This window comes from Urocampus carinirostris, chromosome 13, assembly GCF_059441175.1.
Source record: "Urocampus carinirostris isolate Australia breed hairy pipefish chromosome 13, RoL_Ucar_1.0, whole genome shotgun sequence".
Taxonomy (NCBI): Eukaryota; Metazoa; Chordata; class Actinopteri; order Syngnathiformes; family Syngnathidae; genus Urocampus; species Urocampus carinirostris.
The window spans coordinates 2,934,303-2,958,553 of NC_142361.1; the positions used below are offsets into that span (position 1 = coordinate 2,934,303).

The 24,251-nt window shown below is 38.5% G+C and overlaps 1 protein-coding gene across 6 annotated transcripts in view; it reads right to left on the minus strand.

Moving 5' to 3' along the window:
• Window positions 1-356: 356 nt before the first annotated feature.
• LOC148353493 (uncharacterized) overlaps window positions 357-24,251 on the minus strand; it is a 59,604-nt gene continuing 35,709 nt past the window's right edge. For 3 of the 6 annotated variants that reach the window (XM_088350986.1, XM_088350984.1, XM_088350985.1), the window contains exons 18-22: window positions 23,009-23,094; window positions 20,356-20,531; window positions 12,933-13,026; window positions 11,529-11,637; window positions 10,460-11,392 (exon numbers count right to left, since the gene is read on the minus strand). In XM_088350986.1, the coding sequence (XP_088207112.1) occupies window positions 11,094-11,392; window positions 11,529-11,637; window positions 12,933-13,026; window positions 20,356-20,531; window positions 23,009-23,094 (764 nt within the window). In that variant the 3' untranslated portion in view covers window positions 10,460-11,093. The other 3 variants (XM_088350988.1, XM_088350989.1, XM_088350987.1) reach the window with 3 other exon arrangements.

The window sequence follows — 24,251 nt, forward strand, 5'->3', positions numbered from 1 at the left end:
AACAAAGTTAAATTTGAGGCAGTATTCTGCAACAGAGTAGTTATGTGGTGCATCATTCACCACAGGACGCGCTGCCTCCAACTGTGTCATTTTGAAGTAGGCTAATATAACTAATATAGATTTATATCAACTCAAATCAAAATGTATTTGTATAGCAGTTATTTTGCTTTCATTTAAAAAAGAAAAAAATGCTATTGAAATCTGACAAGAATATTGCAAAAGTAATGCTGTAACACAAAAATACTATTATTGTCAGACAGGACGAAAGGAAGACTGAGATCACTTGCGCTCGTTTCTTGGTTTTATTGAAAGGAAGGAAATGACAAGGTGTGATTCTTCGATCCGTTGGTTGGCGGATTGACGGAACTTGACAGGCGGGTAAAGGCTTGGCGGGAGTGGTCCCGGACAGGCGTAATCGTAGTGTTGTTGGCCGGGGCTGGAGAAGAAGGACGTCGTAGTATTCGGAAGAGTGATCAGGAGTCAGACGGGCAGGGCAGGTCGTAGACAAATTCGGAAACTGGTCGGCAACGGAGATCACGCAGAAAAACAGGAGGCAGGCAAAGAGTCGGAGGTACGGGCTTTCTGAGCAGATGGCAACAGATCGCATAGTACAATCAGACAAGGTGTTACCGGAAGCTGGGGATTTTAAATGTACAGGGTGCGCCAATCATCTGTCCTAGCTGTTGGCGCCAAATCCTGAACACAGGTGTTCCCGATCCGGGTGATTGTGACAATTATCGAAACATTACAACAGAAATACCACAAAAATACCACTACAGTAATATCAATAAAATACTAAAGCACTGCTAAAAATGTGATACCTTGGAAATACTACAAAAATACTTCAATGTAAACACTTCAAAATAACTATAAAAATGATACTTCCTAAGAAATACTTCAAAAATGCTTCTACCGAAATTCTACAAAAATACCACTACAGTAATACTATAATATTTCTACAGAAATATTATAACATAAATATTGCAAAAATACTACTACATAGATATTACGACAGAAATTTTACAAAAATATGACTAACGTAATACTACATGCATTGGTGTGTTTTTTTTGTACCACTCAGAGGCACTAAATATAACACACTGTCCATTTACATTTCTAATTTTAAACTCAGAAGAGTTTGATATTACGCTATTGACAGTTGCCATTGAACAACACTACCATCTAGTGGCATAAAGTTAAGAGAAATTGTTGTTGGGTATTTTGAGTGTAGCGAGCTAATTATTTTTTGATTCAGGAGTTTATTGCTTTTTTTCCCTTTTCTTGTATTTGTATTTGTTTCCTTTAGTTTCCGTTTACTTTTCTTTATCATTATTTAATCACGGGCGCAACAAGTCCGTTTTTTGGGTGCTCAACACCCCCCAAAATTCAACCCTAGCACCCCCAGAAGTTATATCCTTTTCAAAACTCTCTTTTAATAAAGGACAGGATATGTTGAAATAGGTTGAAAAACACTAGATAAAATAAAAAATGTGAACGAAGCATCGTCGGAATTACTCCACTGCTTTGAAACGGTTTAGTCCATTTGATTTAGCACAGCTTTCAGTATTTAGTTTTGTAGCATTATTGTAGTTCTATTTTTTGTATAATCTTTGCAGTCACACATTTGTTGTATTTCCGTATTTTTGTAGTATTACTGTTGTAGTATTTCTATCATAATACTTCTGTAGAGGTATTTTGTAGTTTTTCCGCCATAATATTTATGTAGTGTTATTTCTGTATTATAGTATTACTGTAGTGCTTTTTTTAGTCTCATCTCATCTTATTAGCTGCACCGCTTATCCTTAGTAGGGTCGCGGGGGTGCTGGAGCCCATCCCAGCAATCATCGGGCAGTGGGCAGGGGACACCCTGAACTGGTTGCCAGCCAATCGCAGGGCACACAGGGACAGACAACTCGCTCGCTCATTCACACCTAGGGACAATTTGGACTGGCCAATCTACCTGAAATGCATGTCTTTGGAATGTGGGAGGAAACCGGAGTGCCCGGAGGAAACCCACGCAAGCACGGGGAGAACATACAAACTCCGCACAGGAAGTCCGGTAGCTGGATTTGAACCCACACAGGAGGTTCCCAAGACCTTAGAACTGTGCCGCCGTGCTGCCCTGCTTTTTTAGTATTTCTATAAATTTATTTTTGAAGTGTTACTAGTATCATTGTAGTATTTATTTAGTATTTTTGATCATTACAGTAGTTGTATTTTTGTAGTATTTCTTTTGTAATTATTCTGTTATAGTATTTTTGTAGTATTTCTATAGTATTTTTTTTCTTCTCAGAATGAGGACAAAATACCAAGTCTCTGCACCATATAACACAGTCGGCACAATCACACGCTCATACAGTCCCCTCTTAACAACCATACTCATACTCTTGTTGCTCATCACTCTCTTCATCGTCCTTTGAAATAAGGTTGCATGGACAGGTGCTGGAAGAAGTTAATTTGGATATAGATACAGTAAAATATAGGAAAAGCAAATTCCTTTATCAGACAAACAGCCACTGAGCCTTTAATCCGTCTCAAAGCAAAGGATGTACATCATCGCCACAAATTCTGTTGAGCAACAAAAATATAAAAGCCAAAGTGTTGCAATGCATATTGTACCATGCAATACTTAAGTAGAAGTGAAAAGTAGTCATCCAAATTATTTCTTGAGTAAAAGTTAAAAAAGTACTTGGTGAAAAAAAATATTTAAGTGCTGAGTAAATGTAGCAATCATTTATTTATTGATTTTTTTTAAACAACCATTAAATTAGATCATCAAAATCCATCCAATCATCAATAAATTGCATTCAATTTAAAAATAAATTAAAATAATCATGGTATTTTAAAGTATTTTAATAAACAATACAATAGTAGAAGTATAAATCAAAGAAATACCTTAAGGATGATAAGCACATTTAAAGCCCCAGTACTTCTTTTTAAGAACAACAAGCTAGCCCAGGGGTCGGCAACACTCATGTTAAAAGAGCTTTATTGGACCAAAACAACAACAAAAATTGTCAGTTATAATGAACAGATGGTGTATGTATTTACAATTGCATACTGTCAAAATGGTGTGACTACTCTGTTGTATGATACCGCCTTGAGTTTTTTAATGAATTACTAAGTGTTTAATTGTGTCAATGAAATTAAGGAAATGCAGTTAATTAATCAAATTTTGATGTAATTTTTATTTTGGGGATTGGAAAATACAATAACAAGGAAACATAATGTGCCCCTTATTTGGCCAGCAAAAAAGTGCAAAAAAATTAAGTACTGTGTGCCATTATGAAAACGAAGAGCATTTTTTGAAAATGTAAAGTAAATAAAATCACATTCAGTTTAAGTTTGATTTATGTGCAATTATTCTTCTCTTTTTATCCTTTGAGCTCCATGGCCGATCACGCGAGGGGGCGCACACATTCACACACACAGACACATGCACACAAAGTTGGTTTTCACTCAGGGGACACGGAAAAAAAGCGAACAAAGAAGAAATGCCTGTACTTAACAGGTTCTATGAAGCTTAATGTAGCAGAGTAAGAGGACCGTTTGTTCTTCACAAATATACTCAGGTAAAAGTATAGTGATTTAAGAATACTCCCAGAAGAACATAATGTCCCAAATCGCACTCAAGTAATTTTAACTCAGTAAGGGTAACTTTTCACTACATGCCTGAGTTTGTGCAGCACGGCGGCGCAGTGGTTAGCGCTTGTGCGGCACAGTTCATGTCATGGGAACCTGTCGTGGGTTCAAATCCAGCTCCAGACTTCCTGTGCGGAGTTTGTATGTTCTCCCCGTGCTTGCGTGGGTTTCCTCCGGGCACTCCGGTTTCCTCCCACGTTCCAAAAACATGCATTTCAGGTGAATTGGCCGGTGTAAATTGTCCCTAGGTGTGAATGAGCGAATGAGTTGTCTGTCCCTGTGTGCCCTGCGACTGGCTGGCAACCAGTTCAGGGTGTCCCCTGCCCACTGCTCGGAGATGGCTGGGATGGGCTCCAGCCCCCCCGCGACCCTAATGAGGATAAGCGGTACGGCTGATGAGATGAGATGAGAGATGAGATGCCTGAGTTTCGCTCCATGGAATGAATCACAATCTCTAGTCAGACAACTGTTCAAGTAGACGTATGATACTGTACTTCAAATATTTTCACACATCAAAAGTAAACAGTTCAACAAATATAAAGTGTGTTTAACACTCCAGTAAATGGTAAATGGTCTTCATTCATAGAGCGCTCTTCAAGTCATTGGAGACGGTTATTGATATATACTATACTATCAAATATAATTAAATTAAATTTAAATTTAATTTACAATTAAAAGGAAGACGTTATTTTAACGGCAGTAGCACAGGAGGTAAAGCGCTCGTCTTTAAATCAAGACGAGTTGTAGAATATAAACTTGTATTTGTAGAATAGATTTGCATACATTTGTTCAGGAGACTTGCTGAAATGTAGAAAGACTTGCTTACAGTTGGGAGAAATGTTGCTTACATCTCGGGAAGGTCTCGGCAGAGGAATTAGTATAAACAATCCTCCTTAAGGGAGGACAAGAGATAACGGCAAAAGGCAAACTGACCCAAACTTAAAAACATTTTCAAGAATGGATGATTACGGAACCCTGGGCATGTACACGTGAAAGGGTGTAGCGTGAAAGGGTGTAGCGTGAAAGGGACGGGGCTAAACCGGTTACACATGTTGTGTTGAAACTATAAAGACCCACGCATATCTGAGATTCGCTGAGTTTCTTGTTGAAATTGTTGTATCAATAAAAAAGAGCTCCCTCTGACGTCATTTAATTCCTGCATTCTTTGAACACGTATGAGACGATTTCTCGACGTATCTTCTTCAACAGAGGTCGCAGGCGCGATTCCGGGCTCCTTGGGCAAGACACTGAAGGTAAGCAGGTAGTTGCCTTGCATGGCTGACACCACTATCGGTACGTGAATGTGAATGTTAGTGTGGAGCACATTGTAAAGCGATTTGGGAGGTCTTCATCGACTTGAAAAGCTCTATATAAATGCAGACCATTTACATTTACATCCGACAGTAGCTCACAGGAGGTAGAGCAAACATTGCTCTGGACCGAGAGTACACAGGTTCCATCCGAGTCAAATCTCGAAGTGTCCTTGGGCAAGAAACTGAACCTCTAATGCCCCCAATAAGTAGGTAGGTGTCTTGCATGGCTGTGGCCGCTATTGGTGTGTGAGTGTGTCTATTAATAGGTAAGTGTGAAGCACATTGTAAAGCGCTTTGGGAGGTGTAAAATAATTAAACCTGAAACATTAGTTAAGTAGAACTAGGCAACTCCTCTTCAAATATTTTTTTCACAACCAAATTAAACGGTAAAACAATATAAAGTTATATATCCAAGCCCGGGCGGCACGGCGGCTGAATGGTCAGCGCGTCTGCGGCACAGTCCTGAAGTCATGGGATCAAATCCATTTTCTCAACTGCCATTCCCAAAAGTCAGCGACCCAAAATGTTGAAAGAGCCATATTAGAGCAAAATACAAAGACATAAATATGTCGACAGCTACATAGAATGTAGAGCAGGGGTCGGGAACCTTTTTGACTCAAAGAGCCATAAAAGCGAAAAATATTAATTTTATTTTATTATAGACAAATTATGAGACAAATTTACTAAATTGCTAAACCCGCGCCCCAGACAAAAGCTTAGTCTTCAGCACATTTATTTTTGATGATTTGATAAAAATTATGAAAAAAGAATAATGCCAGAGCCCCTGTCCCAAAATCAACAAACATACCACTTTAAACTTGTCTCTTTCTTGCAATAACTCAAGATCGGTTAAACTCCTCATCTCATCTCATCTCATCAGCCGTACCGCTTATCCTCATTAGGGTCGCGGGGGGGCTGGAGCCCATCCCAGCCATCTCCGGGCAGTGGGCAGGGGACACCCTGAACTGTTTGCCAGCCAGTCGCAGGGCACACAGGGACAGACAACTCATTCGCTCATTCACACCTAGGGACAATTTGGACCGGCCAAATCACCTGAAATGCATGTTTTTGGAACGTGGGAGGAAACCGGAGTGCCCGGAGGAAACCCACGCAAGCACGGGGAGAACATACAAACTCCGCACAGGAAGTCTGGAGCTGGATTTGAACCCACGACAGGTTCCCATGACATGAACTGTGCCGCACAAGCGCTAACCACTGCGCCGCCGTGCTGCCCCGGTTAAACTCCTTTTGACCCTTTTTTATCATACATATTGGTTTCAAAACCAGATGCAAGCATTTATTTTGTAAAAACGTCACAACATTCTGAGAATAGGGAGCCTTATGTGCTTACCTTTGTCGAGAGATGGGAAGGAGTGCTTGTACTTTTTGCACCCAATCAAATGACTAAGTTCTCTTCCGGTGTTTTGGCGTATTTACAGTTCTGTGGATTCATCATAAGGTATCTGAACACTGAACACAGATTACATAGTGAACTTTTATATAAAGGATTCTTTAGCGTTGTACAGCTAAAACGAGTTTTTTTTTCCCCATTTTTTGTGTGACACCTTGACTGTAAATTGTAGTAAAAAACGTGCCATATATATACTGCGAAGTAATCATTTGTCAGTAAGTTTCGGTTTGGCTTTGCGTGTATCTTAACAGGATAGACGAATCAAGTTTTGGACAAGATGGAGAAATTTTGCATGCAATCAAATCTGTCTCTGAGCCACAGATACTCGTAGAAAGAGCCATATATGGCTCGCGAGCCATAGGTTCCCGACCCCTGATGTAGAGCCTTGAATAAACCTATTTCTAATTCAAAACAAATAGGGTTTAATTCTTAAATGATGGTCATTTAATATTTATTCAAAATAATTTTGAAAGATTTGGACAACATATAAGATGTTTTTGTCTTATTTCTAAAAACACAAAATGATGACAAATATGCATACAATCCCCCCTCAGTTTTCATCATAAATCCTTCGGGGATCTATCTATCTATCTATCTATCTATCTATCTATCTAAACAGCTCCAGTGTCTTTAGACCTTCATCTATGTTGATGAACACTGTTCTATCCATGAGGCAAAGGTTGGCAACCTAAAATGTTGAAAGAGATATATTGGACAACAACAAAAGACATATTTGGAGCCGCACAAAATTAAAGGCTTTATACAAGCCTGATAAGAAAGGCACCATTGATACTGTGTATATTAAATGGAAATTATTATGAATGTTTGTCCTCCTACAGAAATTAACTCCCGTTATGAGGCGACTTGAGATAATTCTGTTACTAACTCCCAAAAGGTTTTCCAGGATTTTAACGCTTCACACACATTTTCAAAATTATTGTCCCACAAATTATCCAATTATTGACACACTCAAATGCAGTTTCATAATACATTTAGAAGAAAATCTCAATACAAAACAGTACAGTAAATATGTACAAACATCAAAATAAACATGTTTATTTCAAACAAAATACTGATAGAAAACCCGTAAATATTTGGTCAGTTTGTTCCCTTAACCACTAGGATCATAGGGGCACCATTTCCTGTGCTGTCTTGGGCAAGTACAGCCTGGTGGCGCCCATCCCTCTCCAGGCCAACATGTTTCACAACTACTAAATACATGTTTAAATACCTTAAAGTGTTAAGATTTTTTTGCAGGTCAAGATGTTGAGCTTAACTAAAGTCTGAAAGACAATGCCAACTGGCTGGCTAGAAAAGTTTTGTGGACAGTCAGTTCATTCGCAGGGTTCGCAACTTTTTCAAGGCCAAATTTAAGCATTATTAAGAACAATTTGTCCAGTACTTTCAAAGGAAAGAAAAATACACCGCTGATCAAAAGTTTTTTTTGTTTTTTTTAAACTTTGATGACCAAAATAAAGCCGCAACCTCAAACTTGTTACAAACACGAAAAGGGATCTATAGGTGTTTGGTGATAACTGAGTTCAATACGGAAGACAAAAAAAAGAAAGTACTGTACGTATAAAAAGCAGAAAAATAAATCAAAGCTGGACTCATTTTAATGATATTCATTGCTTCAAAACAGAATGAACTTAATGTTTTTATTGACTGCTGGCTGATCTTTTGCTTTTTGTTTTACTGAAATGTATATTTTTGCGTGTTTTTCGGAGGATCTGTGTCTAATTTGACGAAAATAGAATTGTTATTTTTGTTATTTATTTTTTGCATTTTTTTATTTGTAGCACCGAAAAGTACATTTTTCATTTTTACTACATTGGTTGGCATTTGCAGGGATTTTGTGTTGTTTTTTTACTTTAAATCTGTTCAGTGTGTAGAAATCTTTATTTCAAAGCGTGTTCTATCGAGTCAGACTGTCAAGAAACAGCACTTAACCCAAAATTCAAGCTGTTTCCCGGCCTTAAAAACAAAACATTAAAATTCAAGCATTTTCAAGGATATCAAGCGAACTAGCGAGAAAGGAGGCCGATATCTATTTATTAACTACCTAAAAAGGTCAAATGATAGCTAGATAGCATGCAAAATTGTAAAAATAAAGCTAGCTTGCCAAACAGCCTAAAAGGTGGGAACATAGCTAGCTACGATGCTAAAAATGTAGCCAAGTAGCTAACTAAAAGAGTAAAAAGTCAACTAAATAGACAGACAGAAAGTTAAAGAAAGGTAGCGAGCTAGCCAGAAAGGAGGACAAGATCAATTTTGATAACTACCAAAAATGGTCAAATGATAGACAGATAGCATGCAAAAATGTAAAAAGCTAGCTAGTGTCAGGACCAGAATGGAGACAGGACCCACTTGAGTGCGTTTTTCTTCCTGTTATTGGGAAGGATGGAAAGGATAGTACACACGATCCGTAGATCGCTGGTCGCGGGGAGCAGGTTGCTCTTCCGTGGCAAGCAATGGTGGTGTCGAGAGCGGAAAAAACAGGTCAGTAGCCGGGACGGGGGAGCAAAAATCGTGGTCGAGTTTAGAAAAAGGGTCGGAGCCGGGAAATAGACGGGAACCAGAACAGGAGAGAGTCAGGATCGAAAAGCTTGCCTAGAGTAAATTGAGGTTCGTAGACGGACTGACAACCGGTGACAGGAAGTCGGGGGTATAAAAAGTGACAGCCAATCAGCGTCCGAGGCAGTTGGCGCCAAAGGAGCAGGCCCAGGTGACTCGCAACAGTAAGTAATCATGACAGCTAGATATCTAGCCAAATGGCTTAAAAAGTGAGAATATAGCTGGCCACAAGGCTAAAAGGGTAGCCAGATAGCTAGCTAAAAGAGTAAAAAGCCAGCTAAAAAGTCAGATAGAAAGTTAAAGAAAGCTAGCGAACTAGCGAGAAAGGAGGGCGAAATCAAATTTCATAACCACCAAAAAAGGTCAAATGATAGCTAGACAGCATGCAAAAATTGTAAAAAACTAGCTAGATAGCTTACCAAATGGCTTAAAAGGTGGGAACATAGCTAGCTACAAAGCTAAAAAGGTAGCCAGATAGCAAGCTAAAAGAGTGAAAAGACAACTAAATAGAAAGTTAAGGAAAGCTAGAGAGCAGCCAATTGCTCCCCTTATAGATTTGTTTTATTATTATTAGTGTTATATTATTATATATAAATAAACAAGTTTATTTACTAAATAAAAAAACAATTATTTTCTTAGTTTCTTCCCCTATTTTCAGTAAATTTAGTGTTCATCATTATACGTATGTCATGGTTCAGTGCCTGCAGTCCCTCCCCTTCTCCGAGGGGTGGCAGCATTGCCTCATTTTCCGGATTTTCTCCCTCTCTTTCTCTCCACTCCCCGGTCCAGATGTTCATTAGCTTTTCTCTACTATAAATACTCCAGTCTTCCACCCCCACTTGCTAGATCGTTGTCATTCCCTCTTTAAGACAGCAAGCTCTTCATCTCAAGATTTTTCTCAAGGTATTCTTCTCAAGATGTTCCTCTCACGACATTTTCCTCAAAGATATTTTTCTCAAGACATTTGCCCCGAGACAACCCCTTCCAGTCACTCTTCGAATGTACTCTCAAATTGGTTTAAATAAACGCCCCTTGTTTGGGTTTGAATAAATCCAACTTTTTTGACTTATTGAGTCCTGCGTTTGGGTCTGTCTGACATGACGTGACAACGTAGCAGATAAGAGACTAAACCTTAAACGGGCAAGACGAGATCGGTTCAGCAAAAAACGAGTTTTATTATTTGTTTCTTTTTTTTCTTACAAAAATGTATATGGGGCGTACAGAATTTGAAATTATTAAAAAAACTTGAAACATATTAAAGGACAGGTATGTAAATACGACTTGACTCGACATTTTGTATTTGCTTATTCACTTCAAAATATAGCGGAGGTTTGAGATATATTCAGTACCCATCAACGACACTGAACATGTTCATTTTTCCGCCTGTCTAGTGTGTGGAGGAATTTTCAAAACAATGCCTAGTGAAAGAATTGACCCTCCAAGCCACATTTTAATCTTTAAACTTCAAGCCAAAATAATGGAAACATTTTTGTAGACTCGACAACATGCGTGACAGTCGTGAGGTGGAACCAAATTAATTCAACATTTTATTATATTTTAAAAACAGGCATGTAGGTTTTGCAAAAATATTGGCCACATGTTCTCTCACTTCAGTAGTTTCCAGATGACTTCTTAGTGATCCAATGTTGACCTAAATGGCTAACAATGACAAACAGAGTTCCATTAAGTCTCTGTTTCAATGCACCTGCTCTGTGATTGGCTCAGAGGTCTGTGAAAGCAGACCCAGGAGAACAGACATCTTTATGAATAAGTCACACACAAAGACACACCAGGAAGGTCCGGCATCAAGATGTGGGAGAGTTCAAAGCAGGAAATGGATACAAGATTTCACAACATTTACATATCCCCCAAAGCACGGTGCGAGCAATAATATCAAAATAGCAAACCTACCAATAGTCCCTCTAGACTTTCCGCCCAAACAAGAAAAAAACTAATCAGAGAATCAACCAAGAGGTCTATTATCACATTTCATGACCTGCTTGCCCAATACTCTTTCAAGGCACTGTGATTGGTTGTCAACCAGTAGGGCTATTTCCGTTCCCTCCTCCGTGTTCCAGTGAGTATTTTCGAGACATTTAAAAAAAAAGCTGCTGGCTAGTTCCAAAGTCAAATTACAGTCTTCAATAACGTGTTCATTTTTTTCGCAGAGACCACTTGGAGCGGCCAAGGGTGGGCGAGTCGGCGTTGTCGGTGAAGCGCTGAAGGAGGCCGTCTATGGAAGCAAACAGCTGGAAAACGCCGCTCTGGAGGTTGTTGAGGTGCTTATTGATTGTGGTAAGCTCCCGCTCCAACATATGAAACACGCTCCTCTGGAGATCCAGGAACTGAGTGTCTCGATTTCGGGCAGGTTCTTTAGCGCTCGACTGCTGGTCAGGGAACCCGCAGTTTACCTTCACCTCACTGCGTCCGTTGTTGTCATAATCTACTTCCGCTACCGTAGGAGGATAAAGTCACAGGATTTGGAAACAATAAATGCATACAGGCGATAATATTAGGTAATATTTTGATTCAAAACAGATTATTGCCTACATGTAAACATACTCAATGAAACGGACAAGAAACATTACCAGGCAGTGGTGAGTTCGGGACAGACGTGTTGGAGTAGGCGCCCAAATGTGTAGGGTGGGGTATGTCTTGACCCGATATCTCCTTACAGATTTTCAGATTATCAAAGAGCTAAATGCGGAAACAGGAAACTTGATGTGGATTTACACATTATTACATTTCACTTTTAAAACATGAGAGTCAGCAAAAAAAAAAAAGAGTTTTGCTAAAATATACAGTGCCTTGCAAAAGTATTGCCCCCCCAACAACTTTTTGCCCCCTTTGAATCACGGGCACATGTCTTTTTGGGTATGTGGCTAGAGGTTTTGCACATCTTGAAACCGAAACATTTGCCGCAGTCTTCCTTACAGAACAGCTCTAGTTCCTCAAGGTTTTATGGTGATTGTGTACAGCATTTTTCAGATCTTTCACCAAATGCTCCATAAGATTGACGTCTAGATTTTGGTTTGGCTATTTTAACACCTTTATATTGTTTTAAACCAGATGTTGGATTTTGCTTAAGGTTTAGGGTTGTTGGCCTGTTGGTAGGTAAACTTGCACCCTATTCATAGGACTTGCAGACTTCAACAGATTTTCTGCCAGAATCACTTTGTAATTGGCTCCATCCATCCGTCCACCAATGTTAATAATTTTCCCAGTTTCTGATGAAGAAAAGCAACCCCAGAGCACGATGCTGCCAGCACCATGTGAGACAGTGGGGATAGTGTTTTCAGGTTGATGTGCAGGGTTACTCTTACGCCAAACTTAACACTTTGCAATCAGCCCAAAAAGTTCAATTGTGGTCTTATCTGACCAGAATATTATTTGTGTCTCTCTTGTGGCTTCTTGCAAACGCCAAAAACACATTTTTATGATCTTTTTTCAGAAAGGGCTGACTTATTGTCACTCTTTCATAAAGGGCAGATTTATGCAGAGAAATAGTTGTCTCATGCAAAAATTGCCCCACCCCAGTTCTGTATGCCCGTGGGTCCTCCAATGTGATCATGGGCATCTTGCTTGCTTCTCTAAATTGTTTTTTCTTTGTTTGGGCCAAACGTTTACGCAGGCGTCCAGGTCTTGGTAGGTTTGCAGAGGTTTTATGCTCCCTCCATTTTTGTATTATTGCTTACACTGGGTTCGAGTTTCAGTTTGTAGCATGTTGAAATAATTTCATAATTTTTATTCCACTTGACAAGTCTCAAAAACGTGGCTAATTTTTATTCCACTTGACAAGTCTCAAAAACGTGGTTAGCACATTTGCCGAAGATGCGAAATGTCCCTGGTTTAAGACTGGGCGGAAACACATGTTGGCCTGGAGAAGGCTGGGCGGCTCCAGGCTGTACTCGCCTAAGACACACCACAAGAAATTGTGCCCATACGACCCATGTGTTTAAGGGATCCAACCAACCAACAAATGCAGCACTTACTTTTGGCCCCTCATGACCCAAATTCTGATCTGTATTACTCTTGTCCGAATGATGTCTTGCAGAGCCTTCCAGTCCAATGTTGTTGGGTTCCAGTCTAATGTGGCACATATCGAGGACACATTGAGTCAAACATATCCAAATATGTATACAATGTAGGCACTACTTATTTTGTGTGTTTCAATATTTTTTTGTTTACAATTTCAATAATATATATCCTAAAAGTAGTGGAGAAACTAGAGGTTGACTTGATTGATCGATCGATACAAGTGGCCTAATGCTGAATGGTAAACATGCCTTGGCCGAGAAAATATTTATCTCACTTTTATCAGACGGCATTATCTTGGCTGTCCATATTTGCATCTATAATAAATTAGAATGTATATAGAGTTGCTGATACAGAGGAAAAAATCACTGAGGAAATGTAGCCCTTTGGTTGTTTATGGATGTAGGGATCTCTCATAGCTAGTGGTTTACCTGACACAAATCCATGATAGTGAAGATTTGCTAAAAGAGTTCAAAACAATAAAATATGTGCACTGCACTTTTAACAGATATCAGTAGACAAATATAACTAGATGTTATTTAACGGCACACATGCCTTGGCTAAAACATTCTTATCAAGTTGAGTTATCTTAGGTGTACAGATCAGTAGCTTTGATAAATGAAAAATTATACAGACGCTCCTCTGCTTATGGACATTCGAGTTACGAAAAACAGTAGATATGAACATTTTTTCTGGAATGTTGAAAAATATCCGTAAGTTAGATTTTGTATTGTGTGCACCTTTTTCCGAGTACTGGACATTACTGTAGTTCTTCTTTCCGTCGCTACCACTGTGGGAGGTCACCTAGCATCCACCCCGAAGAAAAAATCCAGCTTCCTCTTCCTAGTTTGTGTGTAAACATACTATATATACCGTATCTCCAGCGTGCTAAGATCACATAACCGATTTTGGCTAACCTGCATTGGCTCCCTGTTAGCCTTAGATGTGATTTCAAGGTTCTCTTAGTATTATACAAAATCATACATGGACTTGCTCCCTCTTATCTTTCAGATCTGATTTGCCCCTATGTCCCGGTCCGAAGCCTACGATCTGAGAGTGCCGGTCTTCTGGTGATCCCAAGAGCAAAGAAGTGTTCTGCTGGTTCGAGAGCGTTCTCCATCACTGGTGCTGTGGAATGCTCTTCCCCTGAGATCCGATCTGCAACCTCAGTGGAAATGTTTAAATCTAAGCTTAAAACTCACTTCTACTCCATAGCATATGAATAACCTACTCTTCTCGTCGGCTGAAAAATAGTCTGTGTAATATAGTGTAATAATCTGTGAAGCCCTTTGAGACTCTTCGTGATTTAGGGCTATACAAATAAAAATGACTTGACTTGACTAAGAACTTTGACATTTTTATTGTTTAATATCTTGTGCGTCCATTCAATATAGTAGGTGCAAAGTGCAAAGAAGAGGCGAGCCGTTTGTTTTGAAATGAAAGTGGAATAAGAAAGCTTTATGCGGTTGAGAAAATGGCCAATTCACTTTTTTTCTGCCACCTTTTACGATGGAGGAGTGCCTTTTGAAGTGCATCTTCCAAAAGTAAGTTAAACTCAACTTGATCTTTATGGAGCATATTATTGTATGAAATGTTAATTTTTAGTACAAAATAATACAGGTTACTTATACAAGCCTTAAATATACTTATACAAACCATAAACATACAAAATAGAGCACTGAAGCAACTTACGAACAAATTCAACTTACGAACGATCATCCGGAACGTATCTCTGCTAAAGTAGGGCAGCGTCTGTATACAAATGCTACACATGGCTAAAGTAACTTTTGGCCAATTACAGCTGTAGAAGTCTCACCAAAGGAGGACAAAGTATGTAGATATGTACACTTTGTGTCTGGTACGGCAAAGTAAAGCATTTTGTCACGAGTAAGCCACTCGTTTGTGGACTTGGTGGCGAAAATACTTTGTAGAATCAAAACAAAACACAATGTACTCCCCTTGGCCCGATAATTATTGTACATCCTGATATTCAACGAGGTTAAAGCATTAAAGCATTACTTAGACTGCACAAATCTTAATTAAATCTAATTTATGTCATTAATTACAGAAAAATGCTAAGTTATTCGCACCTCTTTTTTAATTATGTTTTATTTTACTCTTAGCATAAACGAAAGGGTAGAGGTTTACCGCATTGTAACTAACACATTTACAATAGTTAAAGGGAGTTTGAAAAAAAAACCTGAAATGAATGTTTAGGTGTTGCTGTTTTTCTTTCTGCAGAGTTTGTTTTATGTAGTCCATTATAGACAGCTTCTCAGTTATTCTCCCGGCATGAGTTCCTCTTTGTGTTTTTAAACACAGAACACACAGCATGCTCTTGTTGACTGAAAAGAGAAGTCTATTGTGCTGACATTGTGCACTAGTCTAATAGTGTTATCAAAGGGGCCCTTATCAGAGTGAGATACCACAATTCTATTATTTTTAATTCTAGTGGCATTATCTTAGCTGTACTCATTAGTAGCTATAATAAATAATATAAAAAAGCTGAAGCATAGACACACTGTCACGGTTGCCATGGCGCCCAATTGGCCCCACACGTGCCAGCTGCGGCTCATTGACAGATTGGCTTTCCATCTATTTAAACTCAGTGCTCTCACTCTTTCTTTGTCATTCCATCAACGAACCTCTGGCCCGCAAGATGTGGGTTTTGACCCGGTCCTGTTTCCTGTTGGCTTTTCCTGTCCGGTGTGGTTCCCGTTTATTTTTGTTTAGTTAGTCAAGTTTATTTCGACCTCCTGTTTCATTATCAATCCTGTCTGTCCCGTCCTGTCCAATATCGACCCCATCTGTCGGATATCTACTCGGGCAATTGGTATCAATCTCGTCGGCCTCTGGCTTCCTATCATTTCACGCCAGACTGCTGCTTAACGTGCATGACTCCCCATTTCCCGTAAAATAAAAGGCTTGTGTGAGATGCGTCAAGCTTTTGGGTCCTGATCCTGTTCTGGTTCTGACTAAACATATAACATATAAATAACATTTAAATAAACAAAGCAAAACACAATGTACCGTATTTTCCGCACTATAGGGCGCACCGGGTAATAGGGCGCACCCCCAAAAAATAGTTTTTGGTCCTATATCTTCCATAGATAAGGCGCACTGGATTATAAGGCGCTACAATGGGAATGTCGACAAAACAGTCAGATGATTCAGTCAAACTGATTACCCCCTTAACATTCCCAAAGCTTGCAAAGAAGCAAATACGTGTCGTAGACACGTGCGGATGCGGTGTCCGTACGGTGTCACTCAAATGCATCATTTCAAATATCATTCGGAAGGTTAAAGTCTTGGGATTCAAGAAATGCCAACCATTCCTTAGTTTCTATTTTCTTTTTCGCTCGCAACTTTACTGTGCATATGACAATAAACACTTGGAATTGAGTTTAATTCACTCAACTCATCACAGCAACATCAAGATCATTCTAAAACAAGATACCGGGAAAATATAAAGCCGCATAGCTCACCTAAGTTATCACGTTCAATAATGATACGCAATCATGGTCTTCTTACAACCGTGAGTGTAGTAAATCCAGGAGAGTAAAATGTTTACAAATACAGACTAATGAAACATGTTTCTTTATGGCGTAGTTTAGCAAGTTTGCTATTCAGTCATCTTTTTCGGCCAATTGCAGGGTTTGTTTTGGCCCTCTAGCCTATCCGAGGCTCCGAATAACTTCAGCCAATAGCGATCGATTTAACGGATGATTGACACATCTTTTTCGGCCAATTGCAGGGTTTGTTTTGGCCCTCTAGCTAATCCGAGGCTCCGAATAACTTCAGCCAATAGCGATCGATTTAACGGATGATTGACGCATCTTTTTCGGCCAATTGCAGGGTTTGTTTTGGCCCTCTAGCCAATCTGAGGCTCCGAAAAACTTAAGCCAATAGCGATCGATTCAAATGATGATTGACACATTGGTTAGCCAATGAAACGCCGGTATATAAATCCCAGCATACACCGCGGACTACTCCACATTCGGGGGAAAATCGAGTTGGCGGCTGTTGCGTAAGTTGCGAGACCTTGTGATTTAATATTGAGCCATATATAAGGCGCACTGTATTATAAGGCGCATGGTCAGCTTTTGAAAAAAATTGAAATTTTAGGTGCGCCTTATAGTGCGGAAAATAAGGTACTCTCTAAATTTCAGAATCACAATTTACTGTATACAAATTGAGCCATGTGATTATGGTCGATCTCTCCAGAGCCTCACGAAGATTTTAAAAAGGTAGGGAACGGACACGACCAAGTTGTTGTAATTAAAATAGATTACAATGACAAAGAGGTAAAGAGGGGATACGACCAAGTCGTGCTACTCAATCTATAAATCAAAACATATTCCAATTACAGAGATGAAGTATAACCAAGTGGTGCAATTCCATCTCCATAAAATCGAAGTATATTTTGTAAGTGAGAGATACAGAGGAGACACAACCAAGTTGTGGCACTTCCTCAATACAAATGTAAAAAAAATTCTAATCACGGAGAGGTAAAGAGAACACAAGACCAAGTTCTGCTGCTACAGTATAAAATCAAAATATATTCTAATCATCGAGAAGTAGAGCAGATACATGACCAAGTTGTGTTACTCCATATATAGGAAATAAAATAATGTTCGATTTAAATGGAGGTAGTGAGGAGACATGACCAAGTTGTGCAAGTACTTCTATATAATATCATATTGTAATTGTGGAGAGGTAGAGCAGCGACCCAGCCACGTTGTGCTACTCAATCCATAGAAAATTAAAATATAGATTCTAATTACAAAGAGTTAGAGAGGAGACACGACCAAGATGTGGTACACCTTTCATAGAAAATCAAAATATATTCTAATTACGGAGCGCTAGAGAGGACACACAATTAAGTTATGCTACTACATCCAGGAAAAATCAGAATGCATTCTAATTATAGAGAAATATAGACCAGAAAACAACCTCATTTTTCTACTCCATCTAGAAAAGAAAATCGAAATATATTCTGATTACAAAGAGTTAGAGAGGAGAAACAGGCAAGTTAAGCTAATTCATCTATAAGTATCAGAATATATTTTAATTATGGAGAAATACAAAAGAGAAAACAACCATGTTTCGCTACTCCATCTAGAAAAAAAAATTGAAATATTTTCAAATAAGAAGAGGTAAAGAGGAGACACAAACAAGTTGTGCTACTGTAACAGAGTTGAAATTTGATTGTTTTGAATGTTTTTTGAATTCTCACAAAATCTGTGTTTTTGTTGTATTACTGTCAATATTCCAGTACTTCATTCAATTGTTAAGTCATGGGCGTCTGCGACTGTCTTTTTCGTATGGCACTTTATGGGCTTCAGCGCTTGCCGTAGCTTCAGCTAATTTGCATCGCGCTGAAGGTAAGATGTGCCCAATATCAGTTGGATAAAAAATGCATATTTTGCTAGATATAGGAGCTGCTTTTAAAAATTATTTTCGTATATAAAGATATATAAGTTGTGCTAAATGATGTATATTAAAAAAGCACTAAATAAGAAGTAAAGTAATACAGCTTGAAACAATGATGCAACATGTTTTGATGCAAACACACCACGAGGTGCGGCCCGTTGAGTGATGCCCCGTTTTTGTATTTTTAATGTTTTAGATTATTGCAGTCGTGAACAGATGCCCTGACTTTTGTATTGTTTTGTTTACTGAATGCAGGCAATAAACAGAGTGACTGTGAAACCTTGTGTCGCGCATGATTGAGGGTCGTTACACTACCACTTCTATAAAAAATCTAAATGTATTCTAATTACAAAGCGGTAGATAGGTAATTGTGTTACTACTTCTATAAAAAATCAAAATATATTTAAACTATGGAGAAACAGAGAGAGAAAACCACCAAACTGTGCTAATTCATCTACAGATAATGAAAATATTCTCTAATTATGCAGACGTAGAGAGGAGAAACAACCAAGTTGTGCAACGTTTTGTATACTTCTACATCACCATTACTATGCATCCCTAAAACAGTTGTGGTCAAAAGTTTACATACACTTGTAAAGAACATAACATCATGGCTCTCAAGTTTCCAGTTATTTTCCAGAAGGTCTTATCTTTGTCCATGTGGTCAGCAGCAAACTTCAGTCGAGCCTTAAGGTGGCGCTTTTGGAGCAAGGGCTTCCTTCTTGCACGGCAGCCTCTCAGTCCATGGAGATGCAAAACACGCTTGACTGTAAACACTGACACCTGTGTTCCAGAAGCTTGTTATTCTTGGCAGATTTGCTTTTTTGTGATTCTCGGTTGAATTTTCACCCTCCTGACCAATTTTCTCTCAGCTTGCGTCTTCTTCGTGATGGTGGCACTGACAAAAAAGTGCCATGCAATTTACATTTTCAAACAATTGTTTGCACCGTTGCTCTTGGGATCTGCAGCTGCTTTGAAATGTCTCCAAGTGACTTTCCTGGCTTGTTTAAGTCAATGATTCGCTTTTTCAGATCCATGCTGAGCTCCTTTGACTTTCCCATTGTAGCGTTTGTGGGCGTTTGCATCTAATGAGCCCTATTTAAATGGCCTCAAAGAAGTCACCAGCCATAGTCACTCATAAGCACTCACAAGTTAGGAGGCCATACTATGAAGCTTGTTTCAATGACACAACTTTCTAAGTCACCAAAATTTCTAATTCGTGCTGCCGTATTTACATTTTTTGACCCAGCACTTTTTCCATTAGCCCATAATAAAGTTATAACCGAACCAAACCTCATAAATGTTTTTGGTGACTGTCACGGTTGCCATGGCGCCCGATTGGCCCCACCTGTGTGGCGCCAGCTACGGCGCGTTGACAGATCGGCTTTCCTTCTATTTAAGCTCACCTGTAGTCAGTCCGTCAACAAACCTTGGGTTTTGACCCTGTTCGGTTTCCTGCCTGCGTCTCCTGTCCGGTATCATTCCCGTCTATTTTTGTTCTGTTTATTATTCTCTTCAGTTTTCGTTCCTGTCTAGTTTGTTTTGTTTAATTTGGATATCCTGTTTCGATATCAAGTCTGTCCCGTCCTGTCCGGTATCGACCCCATCTGTCCGATATCTGCTCGGGCAATTGGTATCTATCTCGTTGGTCTCTGGCTTCCTGTCTTTCCACGCCAGACTGCTGCCTAACGTGCATCACTCCCCATTTCCCATAAAATAAAAGGCTTGTGTGAGAAACGTCAAGCATTTGGGTTCTGATCCAGCTCTGGTTCTTGACAGTGACAAAGATCTATCTGTTCCAATCACTCTATTAGAGAAAAATCAGAGTTGTAGAAATAACCGGAAACTCAATAGAGCCATGTTATTATGTTATTCACAAGTGTATGTAAACTTTTGACAACAACTATATGCATATGTACTTTTCTCAATGAACATTAACTTCAATACCTTAACACGGACTCTTCAAGCTTCCTTGCGATGTCATTGGAGGCGGCCACAGCGGCCTGAGCTTCCTTCTGTTTGAGAGCTGCGATGTTCAACTCTCTTTCTCTCTCATCCAAAAGATCGGCTTGCTCCTTCATTTGTTTCATCGTTTCCGTGTAGTGGGATTCTTTTTCCTGGAGCTACATAAACAAGGGGAAGCCATTTCCAGGCAAACGTTCTGTCATCTCTTTTTTTTTACACTTATTGCATTACAGTTTCTTGCACAATGATTGGCCGCCCAATAACGTTTTGACATTGCCATATTTCGGGCTTCAAACGAATAGATAAAAAACTCAACATTTCATATCATGCTAACAAACACAAAATTCAAAAGTAAGAATTGCAAAAATATCACCGCCCTTTGAGTTAATACTTTGTACAACCTTCTGTTTCTGCGATCACAGCCACACGTTTTTTGGGGTATGTCTCTAAAGTTTTTGCACATCTAAAAACAGAAATATTTGCTTATATTTCAAAACATCATCACAAAACAGCTCAAGTTCCTTAAGGTACGATGCTGATCTTTCCACAAATGCTCTATAGCAGGGGTCGGGAACCTTTTTGACTCAAAGAGCCATAAAAGCAAAATATATTAATTTTATTTTGGGAAAGAGCCACACCATATATTATGAGACAAATTTACTAAATTGCTAAACCCGCGCCCCAGACAAAAGCTTAGTCTTCAGCACATTTATTTTTGATGATTTGATAAAAATTATGAAAAGAGAATAATGCAAGAGCCCGTGTCCCAAAATCAACAAACATACCATTTTAAACTTGTGTCTTTCTTGCAATTACTCAAGATCGGTTAAACTCATTTTGACCCTTTTTTTCATACATATTGGTTTCAAAACCAGATGTAAGCTGTTATTTTGTAAAAACGTCACAACATTCTGCAAACAGGGAGCCTGATGTGCTTATGCGTAGGACGAGAGATGGGAGGGAGTGCTTGCACTTTTTGCATAGCTCCACCCATCACTCCCACTCACCCAATCAAAAAACTTTAAGTTCTCTTCCGGGGTTTTGGCGTATTTACAGTGTGTTCTGTGGATTCATCATAAGGTATCTGAACACTAAAGACAGATCATATAGAGAGGTTTTATATAACGGATTCTTTAGTGATGTACAGCCAGAACGAGTTTTTTTTTTTTTTTTTTTTTTTTTTTGTGTGACACCTTGACTGTAAATTGTAGTGAAAAACGTGCCCTATATATTCTGCCAAGCACTACTTCAATGTCAGCTTTGGTTTGGCTTTGTGTGTAACTGAACAGGATTAGTAGCTTACGTTTTGGACGAGATCGAGAAAATTTGCATGCAATCAAATTTGTCTCCGAGCCACAGGTACTTATAGAAAGAGCCATATATGGCTCGCGAGCCATAGGTTCCCGATCCCTGCTCTATAGGATTGAGGTCTGGATTTTGGCCTGGCCATTTGAACACCTTTATATTGTTATTTCATACCATTCCATTGCAGATTTTGCATTATGTTTAGGGTTGTTGACCTGTTGAAAGGTGAACCTGCACCCCATTTTCTGCCAAAACCGCCTTGTATTTGGCTCCTTCCGTTTTACCATCAACTCTAACGATCTTCCCAGTCCCTGCTGAAGAAAACAACCCCGGAGCATGATGCTGCTACCACCATGTTAGACAGTGGAAATTGTGTTTTCATGGTGATGTGCATTGTTAATTTTAATCCAAACGTAACACTTTGCATTGAGCCCAAAAGGTTCAATTTTGGTCTCATCTGTCCTGAGCATAAGTTATTTGGGGATTCTTGCAAACGTGAAATGGGCTTTTTTATGGTCTTCTTTCAGTAAGGGCTTTCTTTTTGCCACTTTGCCACAGGCTACGATTAGTAGTTGTCATATGCACAGATTGACCCTCCTCAGCTGTGTATCCCTGCAGGTCAGCCAATGTAATCATTGAGCTCTTGGTTGCTTCTCTGATTAGTGTCCTCCTTGTTTAGGCCAAAGGTTTAGGGACAATACGGGTTTGCAGCTGTGTTATACTCTCTCCTTTTTTATATTATTGCTCACTAGGTGCTCCGAGAGATGTGTAAAAATTGCAATCTCTTCTTGTATCCTATTCCTGCTTTGAACTTTTCCACAACTTTATCCTGAACTTGCCTGGTGTGTTCTTTGGGCATCATGCTGTCTGTTCGCCAGTGTTTCCTTTCACAGACCTCTGAGCCCATCCCAGATCAGGTGCATTCAAACAGAGACTTAATGACACACAGATGCACCCTGTTAGTCATTGTCAGTCATTTAGGTCAACATTGGATCATTGAGAAGTCATCAGGGAACTTCTGGAGGCAGTGGACTGAGATGAGAAAACAGTGGGACAGTATTTTTACAATATCTACATTTTGTTTGTTTTTCTTGTAAATATAATGCAAGAATTTGCTTTAACTATACTATTGTGTCCCAGATGTTGTTGATTCTTAGAAAATACTAGCAATTTAAAAGCTTTAGGTTTGAGGCCTGAAATGTGGCAATATGAGGTTTTGGGGGGGCCATCGCCTTTACTAGGCACTGTATTTGATTTTCCAAATGGTTTGTGAAACTCATTTGTATCGGTCTGTCCTAAGAATTACGACTGCTTTGATTCTCGACTGTACCTCATTCTCCGAGCTACTGTACGATTTTGCCTTGGAACGCTTCTTTGTCAGACTGCTCAAGTCCTCTGGGTGATTTTCCTTCTCGCCTGAAAAGAAATTTTACGTAGTCAGGACGAGTCAATTGAGAGAAGATTTAAAAACAACTTTAAGGTGCAGCAGACACATTTCGACCATGCACAACAAAAAACTAGCAGGTTATTTTTCCCATTCATTTATTTATTTCTTCAAAATTTTAACTTCACTTGATTATTACATAAAATACAATAAACCAATATTAATATGACACCAAAATATTCGTGTAATATGGAACATAGGAGAAATAATATGACTAATTTTATTATTACATTGATTTTTTTTTTTTATTTAGAATGATGTTATATTTATTCATTTACTTCATCTTTATTCATCTAATTATATATTAAATTTACTCACTTTGTAATTTCTATTTTATTTATTGTATTAAAACACATGAGATAGCTATAACTAATTTAAATACTATAATTATTTATTTTTATATATTTTGTCGTGTTTATTTTATTATATCTATTTTATTTTTTATTATTTTTTTAATGTATTACTATTTTTATGTCTTATTATATTTATTGTAACAGATACTTTGTATATATATATTTACTGGTATGTATTTACTTATTATCTTTTTATATTTTATCATATTTATTACATTAGATATGTATTTTGTATAAATGTATACTGTTTTATTATATTTGATTGAATTACTTTCTAAAAGTGTTTATTTTGAATCATTTGTAATTATGAAATTTCATGCAAAATTCATTTGAAATAATACCAGAATGACAATAAAGTTGATTAACTACTGGAAATATATATTTTATTTTTAATTTATTTTAAAAATACAAATTGTATTTTATGGCTTTATGAATGATATAAGTCGAAAAATAAGTCTTCAAAAGAGGAAACTTATCTCCCAAGCAAGGTAAATTCTCATTTTCCTTATTTTAATTATTTTTACTAGATCTTAGTTAATTTAGGTGTACTAAAATAAAAACCAAATAATCCTTAACGTTAGCAAAATATTTGCTGATGGGGGTAGGTTTTTTTTTGCATGATGGGAATCACATTTATTAATGAGATTGTTCTGTTTAACAAATACACTACCAAGCAAAAGTATTTTAGATGGCCCTCCGTCTAAACCTTTGGCCCAAACAAGGAGAAAACTAATCAGAGAAGCAAGCAAGATGTCCATGATCACATTGGATGACCA